Source organism: Schistocerca cancellata, chromosome 1 (assembly GCF_023864275.1).
Source record: "Schistocerca cancellata isolate TAMUIC-IGC-003103 chromosome 1, iqSchCanc2.1, whole genome shotgun sequence".
Lineage (NCBI taxonomy): Eukaryota > Metazoa > Arthropoda > Insecta > Orthoptera > Acrididae > Schistocerca > Schistocerca cancellata.
In genome coordinates this window covers 1,043,975,779-1,043,989,994 of record NC_064626.1, presented here as the reverse complement: position 1 = coordinate 1,043,989,994, position 14,216 = coordinate 1,043,975,779, and the positions used below count along the sequence as shown (strand labels likewise).

The following is a 14,216-nucleotide window of genomic DNA, read 5'->3' as shown; positions in this document are numbered from 1 at the left end:
CAGAATCTGATCCAGTCCCGGAAAGTATCCTGTCACAAGTGGGGCACTTTTGTGGTTCTTCTGTGGGAGGTTCTGGGTTTGAGAGGATGAGGAAGTGGCTCTGGTTAGTTAGAAGCAAATAACCAGAGCCACTTCCTCATCCTCTCAAACCCAGAACCTCCCACAGAAGAACCACAAAAGTGCCCCACTTGTGACAGGATACTTTCCGGGACTGGATCAGATTCTGAATGTGGCTCTCCAGCAGGGATACGACTTCCTCAAATCCTGCCCTGAAATGAGATCCATCCTTCATGAAATCCTCCCCACTCCACCAAGAGTGTCTTTCCGCCGTCCACCTAACCTTCGTAACCTCTTAGTTCATCCCTATGAAATCCCCAAGCCACCTTCCCTACCCTCTGGCTCCTACCCTTGTAACCGCCCCCGGTGTAAAACCTGTCCCATGCACCCTCCCACCACCACCTACTCCAGTCCTGTAACCCGGAAGGTGTACACAATCAAAGGCAGAGCCACGTGTGAAAGCACCCACGTGATCTACCAACTGACCTGCCTACACTGTGATGCATTCTATGTGGGAATGACCAGCAACAAACTGTCCATTCGCATGAATGGACACAGGCAGACAGTGTTTGTTGGTAATGAGGATCACCCTGTGGCTAAACATGCCTTGGTGCACGACCAGCACATCTTAGCGCAGTGTTACACCGTCCGGGTTATCTGGATACTTCCCACTAACACCAACCTGTCAGAACTCCGGAGATGGGAACTTGCCCTTCAACATATCCTCTCTTCTCGCTATCCGCCAGGCCTCAATCTCCGCTAATTTCTAATTTCAATTTGCCGCCGCTCATACCTCACCTGTCTTTCAACATCATCTTTGCCTCTATACTTCCGCCTCGACTGACATCTCTGCCCAAACTCTTTGCCTTTACAAATGTTTGCTTGTGTCTGTGTATATGCGGATGGATATGTGTGTGTGTGCGAGTGTATACCTGTCCTTTTTTCCCCCTAAGGTAAGTCTTTCCGCTCCCGGGATTGGAATGACTCCTTACCCTCTCCCTTAAAACCCAAATCCTTTCGTCTTTCCCTCTCCTTCCCTCTTTCCTGATGAGGCAACCGTTGGTTGCGAAAGCTAGAATTTTGTGTGTATGTTTGTGTTTGTTTGTGTGTCTGTCGACCTGCCAGCACTTTCATTTGGTAAGTCACATCATCTTTGTTTTTAGGTATAATTATGTTATAAGATATAACTGAAAAATAAAACAATGGAAAATCCAGGATACAAGGATGAGATGGAGAGAGGATAGGCAGCTAAATGCAGTTGGAAGTAAGAATTAGGGTAGGCAGCTGGGAGGGGGGGGGGGAGGCGGGGGGGGGGGGGGGGGGGGCAGTGCGGAAGGAGAGAAGTGAAAAGGTTGTGGGTATGTTGGTGGAAAAGAGTGCTGGGGTTGGCAATGGCTGATGAAGATTGAGGTCAGGTGGGTTATGGGAACATAGGATATACTACACGGAGAATTCAGACCTGAACAGTTCAGAAAAGCTGGTGTTGGTAGGAATGCTCCAGATGGCACAGGCTGTGAAGCAGTCATTAAAGTGAAGAATGTTGTGTTGGGAAGTGTGCTTATCAACTGGGTGGTCCAACTGTTTCTTGGCCACAGTTTGTCAGTGGCACATTCATGCAGATAGACAACTTGTTGGTTGTCATGTCTACGCAGAAGGTAGCACAGTGGTTGCAGCTTAGCTTGTAGATCATATGACTGGTTTCACTGGTAGCCCTGCCTCTGATGGGATAGGTTATTCTTGTGACTGGACTGGAGTAGGAGGTGGTGGTGATGGTGGTGGTGGTGGGAGGATGCATGGGGCATGTCTTGCATCTAGTTCTTTTACAGGGATATGAGCCATGAGCAAGGGGTTGGGAGCAAGGATTGAGAAGGGGTGATGTTGCGTAAGTTCGGCGGGTGATGGAATGCCATTGTGGCATGAGTGGGAAGGATAGTGAGTAGGGCATTCCTTATTTCAGACATGATGAGAGGTAGTTGAAACCCGGGTGGAAAATGTGATTCAGTTGCTCATGGGTGGAAGAGACATAGGCATGACAAGTGTCATTTGACTGAGAGCAAGAAATACGTTTGCTGATTCATTAGGTTTTGGATCCTTGACTCTCATCTTGTAGCAAAAAGAAGTGATGCAGTTGGGAGAATAGAACATCTTCTTTCCAGAGACAATACCCCAAAGCTTTGACCACTTAAAACACAATCTTAGCATGTGCTTCATTCTGCCACTCACCAGGGCTTAGGTTTTACTAATCTTTCCAGCTGTTGTCCACTCGTTTCTTATTCCCTTTACTAATGGCTTCTTTCCATGGCTTATCTTTCCCTTACCCACAATTTCTTGCTTTTATTTTATTTCCGTCCTTAAGTTTCTTTCTTTTCCATTTTTCTCTTCCAGTTCTAGAGTTGCATTTCAGTAGATAGACCATTTTTCCATAGAGGTAGTGTCGGGTGGGTTGGGTAAAGGGAGAGGGAGGCAGGAGGCAGGAGGCAGGGAGAGGGATTAAAGTTGGGTGGCTACCATCATGGAGGCAGGCAGCCAGTTTGCTGACTAGGAATGCAGGAGAGAGTGGTGGCAGGTATACAGGTCAGGTACGTGACACACAGTTGTCAGAGCCGGTGAGGAGCAATGCATGCTGAATATGACATGGGGATGTGACTTTGGAGGGGTGACTGAACAGAGAAAATGAAAACTATTGGTTTGAGGGTGTGGGGACAGTGGGTCACCAGAGATTGAGAACAGAATGATTACAGGAGTGAAAGATATATTGTGAGGATAACTCCCACTCGCGTAGTTTACAGAACATGGTGGTGGAGAGAGAGATCCAGATGGGCCCAGTTTGTGAAGTAGCCATTGAAATTGAGCTTTTTGTGCTCAGCTGGATGTTATGCTGCCACATAGTCAACTTTGTTCTTGGGTTCAGTTTGGCAATGGCCATTCATCCTGGTGGACAGCCAGATGGTAGTCACACCAATGTAAAAAGCTGTACAGTGTTTGCAGGAGAGTTGGTATGACATGGCTGCTTTCATAAGTGGCCTCACCTCTGATGTGGCAGGATAAACCTGTGACAAGACTGGAGTAGGAGATGCTGGGTGGGTGGATTGGGTAGGTCTTGCACCTTGCAGGGATAGGATCCCTGTGGCAACAGGTTTGGAGTAAGAGTGGTGAAATGTCAGTGGATGCCTCAGGATAAAGGAACAACTAAACTGACACAGGAAGGTGCTGGCCATTTATCAAAAGTCATTTGTTAGTTGACAAAAGTTCAACAATATTTTATTGCACAGACAAATCTTATAATTAAACTGACAGACAAAACACATTCCCACTGAATCTTGTCACCACAAATATAGAGCATTGTTCAAACATACATTAAAAAGGGAACTCTTCAATTCAGATTTACAGGTAAACAGAAGAATAGTTTCAATAAAAATAAGTAAAAAAATTACTTCAAACAATGGAAAATCCAGGATAGAATGTAACAATATTGTGAAAAGAAAAGTTTCCACTTCCCATATAATGGAGATGCTGAGTCACAGATAGGCACAACAACCACACACACACACACACACACACACACACACACACACACACACACACACACACTCACTCACTACTCATGCAAACACAACTCATACACACTGCAGTCATGAGTGTGTGAGTTGTGTTTGCATGAGTGTGAGTATATGTGTGCGGGTGCATGCCTCTGTGTGTGTGTGTGTGTGTGTGTGTGTGTGTGTGTGTGTGTGTGTCCGTTGTCTATTTTTGATGAAGGCCTTAAGGGCTGAAAGCTTTGTTTGCGACAGTCTTTTTGTTGTACTTATCTGTGACTCAGCATCTCCGCTTTATGGAGAGTGGCAACTTTCCTTTTCATAATATTGTTAAAAAGATTACTTGTAACACTGGCCAAAACTATCTCACAATTCTGAAAACATTTGATCAATCAGTGAAGGCTACCTGGCGAAATATGTTTCATTTGAATACTTTTACTGCATCTCACCACCATAAATATAGAGCATTCTCAAAAATACATTAAAAATGGAAACTGCTCAATTCAGATTTACAGATAAACACACAATACGTTCAATAAAATAAACAAAAAACACAAATTTCTTACAACCCTGTCCAAAGCGAATCACTTAATTTGATAACATTCTATGAATCAGGGAAGGCTCCTTGGCATATTCAAGGTAGTGGCATGGAATAATAATAAAATACCATTTAACAACTGAGCATTACACCAACATTAAAACTGTTACATTAAAAAATCCAAACTTCAGACAGGGAGACCTTGGAAGGGGTAGATGCAGCAGACCAGTTATGAATAAGATGACAAAAATAATGGACACAACTGGATAAATTAATGCCCGACTGCTATGAGATAGAATCTCAACTTTTACAGGATGCCATAGCAGACCAGGAAGCCATAATGTTTCAGAGTCTATGGTGAGATGGGAAGAAGCATGCTACACACAACCAACACAGCAGTCTACATCTGGTGGACCACCGGGTAACAAATAAGACCCTGGAGCAGCGCCTCCAAATGCTACAAACAGCTTGGAAGGCTGAGAGAAAACAAGCAAAGATGTAAATCATACACAATAATCATAGAACATATGAAAATGCTCAGTCCAAGACCAAAGTTCAACAAGATCGTGGCCCCAAGCCCTCACCAAATCTTATGAGTAATAATCATTAATAATTATTGGTAAAATTCTGGTTAACTAGTTAATCTTACAATAAAATTCAACAATTTAATGTAATAATCAAACTAACTTAACTGACTTAGAAGGTAACAAGTAAATCTTGAATAATAGCACCCAAATAACCGCAATCATAATCATATTTGAAACAAATATTAATTTTCCTGAAAGTGTAAATCTCACCAGAGTAAGGAAACCCAATTATACAAAGAGCCAAGATTTGCTGACAGCTAATATCTACTTACTACAGCTGCAGGCAATTCTATAGTTGCTACATCAGTACAGAAAGCAACTTCCATTACAAATCAGACTCAATTTCAACCTCAGTGGTCACTAACATGCATGACAGCCTAGAACATATGACAATTTCAAACCTAGCTAACTAATAAGCAGACACTGAAAAAATTGTAATTAAAGGAAATTTTAAAACACACAAATGTGGCTCTCAAATAATGTCAAACAGAGGCACCAAAAAGTAAATTCAGTTGTTGAAACAGAGTGATGGAGAAACACAGGAAATCCAGTGTAGGAAGCAACTTCAACACAGGAGCACATGCAACAATCAAGTAATGAGTACCTTACTCACAAGGGAAGACCAGATGGCAATAGGAAATGAACAGCACTCCAATGCCCATATCAGCAACGATGCCTCCTTAATGCAGGGTAGATTGGCTGTGTCAACCTTAGGCCCAAGTATTGCTGATCAACATGATTTTAGTGACAACCAGCTGCTTAGACAACTGTGCACACGTAATCTCTGTGCACAGCCCACCGTACATCTCATGTGGCTCTCTCTCTCTCTCTCTCTCTCTCTCTCTCTCTCTCTTCCCTGACTATGACTGACTGACCGTCAAGATCGTTGACAAGCTGGCCAAGGATACAACCAAAGACTCTACAAAGGGGCCACCTGGTGACTAGATGGAGGTGGACCTTGCCAGTAGGCAAGGATGTTAAACATAGAACAAGCCAACACGGCTAAAATGGCACAGGAATGGCTAAGATGTTGTGTAAGTTGGGTGTGCAGTGGAACACCACTTTAGGAGGGATGGGAAGGACCTTTTGTAGGAAATCTACCATTTCAGGGCTTTATGAGAGATAATCAAAGTCCAGAGCAGCATATGGTTCAGTTGTTCCAGTCCAAACTGATATTCGTTAATGAGAGAGGGTCCTTCTTTGCAGTTGATTCTTGAGGGTGGTTTGTGGTTTGAGGATTGGAAGAGTATGAGGATATGGCATACGAAATATGTTTGTTGACTAGGTCTATGAGGAAGAGGGGGGGCAGGGGGGGGGGGAGGCTGAGGGAGGGTGTAGTGCCTGTATGTGAAGACCTTCATGAGATCTTCAATGTACAGGGCGAGGGAGTTCTTGTCAATGCAAATACATCATTCATGAGTGTGTAGGCTGTATGGGACAGTGTTTTTGGTGTGAAATGGATGACAGCTGGTTGATACAGAGATGAAGGCCACATCCAGGAAGATGACATGTTGGGTAGATGAGAACCAGATGAAGCAGATGGGAGAGGTGTCTTCGTCCTGATTCCATATCATGAATATGTCATCAATGAACCTGAACCAGACTAGGGGTTGGGAATTTTGGGAAGCTAGGAAGGCTTCCTCTAGATGACCCACAAACAGGTTGGCATAGGAGGATGCCTTGCAGATGCCCATGTCTACGCTAAGGATTTGTTTGTATACCTTTGCCTCAAAGAAAAAGTAGTGAGTCATGATATAGTTGGTAAGGTGTATAAGGAATGAGGTGGTGGGTTTGGTATCTGAAGGATGCTCAGAGACGTAGTGTTCAATAGCAGCAAGACCACAGGCATGAGGGATGTTGGTTTACAGGCAGGTGGCATCAACAGTACTGCGCAGGCAATGTGTGTGTGTGTGTGTGTGTGTGTGTGTGTGTGTGTGTGTGTGTGTTACTCTTGTAAAAGGATTACTCCAAAAGTTAGGAAGTTTTCTTTCTTTTGAGTGTGGCTATTGATGACTCAATACTTCATCTTATCAGTGGGTAGTCTCCTTTAACCCAAAAGTATTTAGATTCAATTGCAGCTTTTACATGGTGCTTTCTTTCCCTGTGAGATTTACTTCTTTTCTCAATCTCTCACTTTTCACTCATCATTCTCCTTGTTTGTAGCTGACACATCATTGTTTAAATTTCTCTCAGCCAGCCACATGTTCAGTCTGTTACGAACTTGGTCATAATCTTTTCTTTCATTTTCATCTAGTTGCAGTTTGGATTTTGATCTTTTCTTACTAGCCAGGCATTATAAGTCTGAAATTGTTGCACAGAAATATAAAGTCAATATATGGAGCTGCTGATTATCTCAAAGCAGTGAATAGAAAAATCACAAGTATGCAGTGAAAGCCCATATGAAATGGAAGGGCTTTCTATTAGCATAGAAGTATGAGACTGACATCCACAAATGTAAAAAAAATCTGATGATTTCAACTTTATATATATTTTCTGAGTTGCTCAAATGAGTTGAAAATTTAAGAACCATAACAGTTATTATTTGTTATCCTCAGTCTATGCAGCTAACCCCAGAGTTCTGGAAAAGCACAATAGTCATATCGCTTAAGAAAGCAAATTGGCGAAATGTGGTAACTACATTGAATAGAACTTTAAGCAAAAGGGAAATGTAATAGAAAAGCAATTTTACTTTGTAGTGACAAACAACTTAAGTAAGGTTTGGTTGCTTTCACAGCACTTGTGATAAGAGAAAGTACAGTGGAGTAAGACATTTATAGTTCTTAAAATAGATTTAAAACATGCAACGAAGAAAAATACAAAATATCCACTGTTATAATGTAGTAACAAGTGGATAGAGACAAGCACAATTTAAAAGGAATATCAGAAAGGCTGTAGTTAATATTCTTGTAGAGTAACTTACATGATTAAGTGACATTGAAGAAAATGAAAGAAAAGCTCAGAACTTGACATTATCTGGGGAATTGAAAAAAATAATAAGAATCGTAAGATCTACTGAATGGAATGGACAAGCTGCTTAGTGGAGAAAGTAGCTTGTTGACAAAAGAAAGCAATAAGGTAAAGTAGGGAAAAAAGAGGAAAACACTATTGTTTGAGCAAGAAACACATAAAAAATAGGCACAAAATAATACAGATTTTCTTCAAAAAGATATATATCAGTCCCAAACACTGATCAGTAACTACAGAATAAAATTCCAACATTGTATATTGAATACATCTTCCATAGTGTGCTAAAAAAATGTTAAAATGAAGGGGGGATATTAATGTAATGTGTGTTAACCAGGTTAAAATAGATTTTGGGGAAGCCATTGTCAAATAAATAATTTTTTCTTTTTATCCTATTAGATGAGTGTTGCAGTGCCTGATTTTACAATCAAACTTGTAGGAGTTCCAAAAATGAAAATGTCTCAAGTTTTTGAGCGCTGATCTCACCAATACTTGAAAAAAAAAAGTTAAAAAAAAAATCACTACTAAGGCAATAATATCATGAAAAGGAAAGTTGCTACTCACCATATAGTGGAGAAGCTGAGTCGCAGATAGGCACAACAGAAAGAGTCTCACAATTAAAGCGTTTGGCCATGAAGGCGTTCGTCAATAATAGACACACACACACACACACACACACACACACACACACACACACACACACACAACTACAGTCTCAGGCAACTGAAACTACACTGTGAGCAGCAGCAGCACCAGTGCATGATGGGATTGGTGGTTGGGTAAGGGTAAGGAGGAGGCTGGAACAGGGAGGGGGAGGGATAGTATGATGGGGGTAGGGGACAGTGAAGTGCTGCAGGCTAGACAAAGGGCAGGGGAGAGGTGGGGAGGATTGTAACTATGAAATGGAGAAATAATTTTGCAAGCTTGAGCATGATGCACATTTATATTGTAGGTTGCATGCCTGTATGTACCATGTAACCAATAAAGAATTTACTTGCAGCTATAAATATTAAATAATTCTGTAAGCATAAATGAAGTCAACATTTGTCAACTATGGTGTCATATTGGTTTGTAAACTTCTTTTGCATACCCTGTTGACCCAGGAGTAATATGCTTAAACCTATTTAAAAAAAAAAAAAAATTATGTCAAAGGGCTTCATTTATGATCATGGACATATTTTACTCAGCCTTATTTTTTCAGTTTATTATTGTACAATATCAATTGTAAAATAAGAGGCAGCAGGTTTGATCTTTTATTTTCAGATTATGAGCATTTTCTATTACCCACAATCAGAACATCATTATCGTACTAACTCTTCCATGTACTGATATCATTTGAAATGTAACTGACAAAATATTTCCTCATTATGGACAAATTGTGAAGTACATCTTCACAATTTGTATTAATGGGCCATCAAATTCAGTTGTAACATTGTATCCATGGCAGCACTTAACACTAACAATTACCAACTGTGTTTCCTCAGAATTAAAATTCCTTTACACACTGCCTGATAAAAAAAGTGAAGCAACCAGAAAACATGGTCTGATGTCAATGTAACTTCATACCATACACACTATCAATGGGTCATGTGAGAAAGCATTACCAGCACCTGACAGAGTTTGAAAGGGAACTCAATCTGAGTCATGTGGCCAACTGATCAAATTGTGCCATATCCAGTTTTTTTGGAGCATTCTGATGTGATGGTGGCCTGATGTATTTCATGGGACTTGTGGTGTAACATATGAGTTTGGTAAAGCGATGTGTTATCCAATGTCTGCCTAAACGAAAAAAACGTTGACCAAAACAGTTAAAAGTATTTCCATTAGTTAAGTAATGAAGGATCATAGACTGTTTGGAATTTTTTGTTATTGCCAGTGCCTACAAACTGGTGTGGACAGACACAACGTGTCTTCATGAAGGGGCAATGGTGGCCGTTTTGTTATGCATTATGGTAATTGCTGGTTTGACAGTTATTTAATGCTGCATCATCCTTGCTTGAAGAAGAAGAGAGAACCATCAAGTAAAGAGGGCTGGGACGATGGAGATGACATCATGGGGAAAAACAAGATAGTCCTGTTATCTTTCAAATAGATATTAGCATCCTGTGGTTTTACCTCAAGCTGTCAGTTTGACATTTCACATTGATTATTGAGGTGTTTGCTATACAGAGAATAGTATGAAGAATCCTTGTATTTGAGAGTTCAAATACATGCCATGTTAATTTGAGAAGTGCCATGTTTATTTCAAAGTTGGATATTTTTCACAGCTCTTGACTTCCAGCGGCTGCTGCAGAATTTCAGTGACACAAGTCAGAGCTGTTCAAAATTATTGTCACAAAGAAACAACAAGATGAGTGAATTAATAGTCTGAAGTTAATAGTTCATTAACGAAGTAGCCAACTACAATCAACAGGAACATTTCCAGAATGTGAGGACAGGCACAATCGTCATCAAGATTTTGGTGACCATGACTGATCAGCACAAGGGAGTATTGCTCTATTGCACACCAAGCACATCATAAACCATTCACGGTTGCATTTGACTTCTGAGAACAATTAATGGATGCCCTGAAACATTCTGTGTCACCCCACACCATTGGTCAGACTAGCAGCAGCCAGGCTATGAAATTACTGTCCTGTGTATAGGCTGCCATTAAAACCATAACAACAATGTCCTCATTTGGAGTGGTGCTGTGACCAGGAATCATGGACTACTGATGAATAGCATCATATTGTGTTCAGCAATGAAGTCTATGCTACCCCTGATGATGTTCATCAGTGAGTTGGTGGCAGCTTGGAGAGAGGACCTATTCTTCTCTTGGCATCATGGTATGGGGAGTCATCTGGTATTATTTCAAGTCACGGCTGGTGGTGATTGAGCTTTAATGGCATAACCTCCTGCATCCCCATGTTTTACCTCTCATGCCATGATATCATGGTGCTATTTTTTATGAGGACAATGCTCATCCACACACACACACACACACACACACACACAGCACACTCTGTGAACTGTCTGCATACTGTTGAGATACTCCCATGGTCATAGAGATCCCCAGATTTGTTCCTAATAGAAGATGCGTGGGACCAGCTCAGATGTCAGCTCTGTCTGAGGATCCAGTACATCAAGAATCAGTTACAACAGTTGTGGCCAATTGTGTCTCAAGAGAGGATACAATGGCTTTATGATGCCCTTCCCAATCAAGTCAGTGCAATCACCCATACTGATAGGTGGGCTTATACAACCAACTTTTTTGTAAGCCTGACAATCTCAACATTTGAGGTTTCATTTCATTTCCTCTTCCCTTTGTGGCACTCCACTTTTTTTTGCCAGGCATTGTATTTCTTAAAATTATCAGCACCATATTAAAACAGTGACATTATTCCATAGGTGGGGATTCAGAACTGAGAATCATGACATCAGATTTGGAATCATTCGTACAAATGAAGAAGGCATTGAGTCTGAAGCAATTCCCATACGAAAAGTCAACAGCCATCTATCAGAAGAAATGGGAGTCATAACATGTTCTGCACCAGCAACATGTAAGTATTTTATTTGTACAGCACATCATACTAACAATAATGTACTTTATATAATCACAAAACTAACAAAGATAATAGTACACATACAAATGTTTTACATTAACAAAGTTGGAACAATGGAACTTTTCTCCAATCTTCAAATGGTTATTTCTTTGCTTATTCTGTAGCACAGGCATTTTTATTCTATAAGCAATTGTCAAGGAAGTAAGGGACATAACCTGAAGGAGAGACATTCATGAAAAATAATTAAGTCATGACCATTTGAATGATAAAAGTATTTCCAACAACAAAATATTTTTAAATATATGATAAATAATTTAGACACCTCAAATTGTTGACACTCACATAAAGTTTTTGGCCACAGGCCTTCGTTAGAGTGTGATGAGGTCATAAATTTTGCAAATAGAATACTGACAATATTTCTTTTGCATCTGTATTAGTTTTTGGAGTGTAGGTTGTGGTGCCATACAAATCTATAGCACAGCATGAGGTCTATGTTAGGCTAAAAAGTGAAAGGGTGGTTGTGAGTTGGTGAAATGGTATCAACTTCAGTTAATCCCTTGTCAAGTTCACCATGGTGAAGCTGGGTTTGGGCCTGAAAGAAAGGCCTTTTGAGGGAACAGTGATTTCTTCAGCAGTCAGTTTCATACAAAACAGCTTGACTACAGTGGAGGGGATGTGGAGATGGTGTCTCAAACTATTGTCTTTTATGGGGGAAAAGGAAGTTAATGGGGATGTGGAAGGTGGAGGTCAACCAGGTAGGGACTGAGAGTTATAAGGGACTGACATCAGGCTTGGATGGGAGTAATGAATAATTTAGTGTGAGGCAGTATTCCTGGATGAGAGTAAATCATAAGCAGCTGAGGTGGTGTTGAGAATGATGACCATTTTCTGGCTATTGGATGATGTAGATATCATCTCAGACACAGGTTGCAGCAAATTGTCAAAGTTGCTGGTGTAACAGGAAAGTGACCAATCATTTAAATACATTTTGCCCTCAACAGTTTCATTCATAATATCTAATTTAATGTGAAATTTTTATTTTTAACAGACACGATAATCTTCGATAACAGCTACAGTTACCTAAGGAGCAAGAAGATCAGTTACTCTGTTGGTGTTGAACCTCCAGTAGAAACAAAAGAAGAGACACTCACTGAAGAATGAAACTCATGGCAACCTCAGTGAACACAACAAACTGTCTTTGAAGTCATGACAACAATCCTTCAATAACCATCAGCATTGTATTTTTCAACAATGTATAAATTGTATATATAAACCATTAAATATTTTATTTAAACAAATACCTTTTATCATTTCAGAATCACCTTTTGAAGCCCAGCCTCACATCTATGTTAAAATTAAGAACCTGGGGGGGATGGGGGGGGGGGGGGGCAGATAGACTATCAGCATATTCCTCCAGCTTGCACAGTCTTGGGATATTTTATGCCAGGTAACTCATGTTAAGCTAGAAAAGATAGTCTATCCCTTTCCTCATAGCTTTGCTTGGCACCTACCTGTCTAAAGTGTGTTGAACAATATTCTTGAACTTTATCCACTGATGCTCAACATTTTTGGTCCTGGAGATGAATTTTATTCACTTATCTCCACAAGAATGAGCTTTGCCCACATACCATGCAGTTTGTTGTTCATCAGACTGCTAGCTGAAGAGTTATGTAGGTGGCCAACAGAAGCTTGGAAAGTGCACAGCTGACACACTAACAATGTCTTACATGCAACCCACACCAATAGATGCTATCATCAAATGTTTGCAGGATGTCATAACTTTTGCTCAAGGACTATGAATGTGGGTATTTGAGTAACCACCTCCAGACAGCCTAGAATTTTGTGGTACAATAGCCTTCGTTACACAAATCATAATTGAGGTTAAGCCGGGACCAGGCTTTAGGTAAGTTAAATTTTAAGATTTCACTAACATTTAGTCATTAGAAATGGAGCTCCAAGTGTGTCTGGAGACAAAGCTAATTTCTTACTTCAGTAGAACCAGTAAAAGGAAAGATGATACAGTGACATACACTAAAGTAGGAGCTAAGTCCTTTTGTTGTAGGATAGACTATTTTCTAGTAACAAATAAGTTATTAGAACTAACATTTATAGTTTGTCAGCAGGAATAATGAAGTCTCCTCAAGCAGTTATAGTATTATTAAAATTGTGGAAACTTATTAACTGGAGATTTATTGTTTGTGGAGACATTACTTTTGATTTTACATCTGTACTGATTAAGAATGCACAGTTTGTTCACATCCAGACTTTATAAAAAGAGAGATATCAATGAGGATTTAAGGTCATTATCAAACAGACTCTGCCAACTTCTAATTAGACACCACTGTCTGTGATGTATAAGTAAAAATAACTTTTTATCTGACCACAGTGGTCAAAAGTTAACAAACACACTCATCAAGTAAGTTCTAACCATGTGCACTACTACTTTACAACAGCATAGCTGATGAACTATTAAGTTTTTTTATATAACTTATGGAAAGAAAAGAGTGCAGAGAAATTTAAAAGCAAACACTTTAGATGGAAAGATTGGTTTCTTAAAAATATTCCCCTAGCATTTGTGATTCGTGTCCCAAATTAACAGAGTCTGAATTGTCCGCTGGGAGTTGTAATGAGACACAATTTATAGGGTGGCACCATGCCCATGTCATATTCTAGTGGACTATTGCAATCTGAACCAAATGCATACAACTGTATGCCACCCTTCATTGGACCACCTTATCTGTCTGCTCACGACAGCTGTGTTGACAATTATTGCTGTACTTTGCATTTTTTACAACAACACTTTTCTCCAATTTGGTTATCCCTCTCTTTAAATTCTTTCATTATTGTCTTAATTCTTCTCTGCTGTTAAGCTGCCTATTCAGTTAACTCCTTTTGGCTACACTGGATTTTCAAATTTCACTGTTAATAGCAAACTGTGTGGATTGCTTATTTTAGTTACTCTGTGTTGTTAGATTTGCCCATGATCGTA

The 14,216-nt window shown here is 40.2% G+C and overlaps 1 protein-coding gene across 1 annotated transcript in view; it reads left to right on the top strand.

The window, feature by feature from the left end:
* Nucleotides 1-12,525, top strand: part of LOC126090105 (SEC14-like protein 2) — a 317,955-nt gene extending 305,430 nt beyond the window's left edge. Inside the window, exons 9-10 of the mRNA XM_049906960.1 lie at nt 11,073-11,224; nt 12,276-12,525. Of these exons, the coding sequence (XP_049762917.1) occupies nt 11,073-11,224; nt 12,276-12,388 (265 nt within the window). The 3' untranslated portion in view covers nt 12,389-12,525. The remainder of the gene's footprint in view (nt 1-11,072; nt 11,225-12,275) is intronic.
* Nucleotides 12,526-14,216: the final 1,691 nt, after the last annotated feature.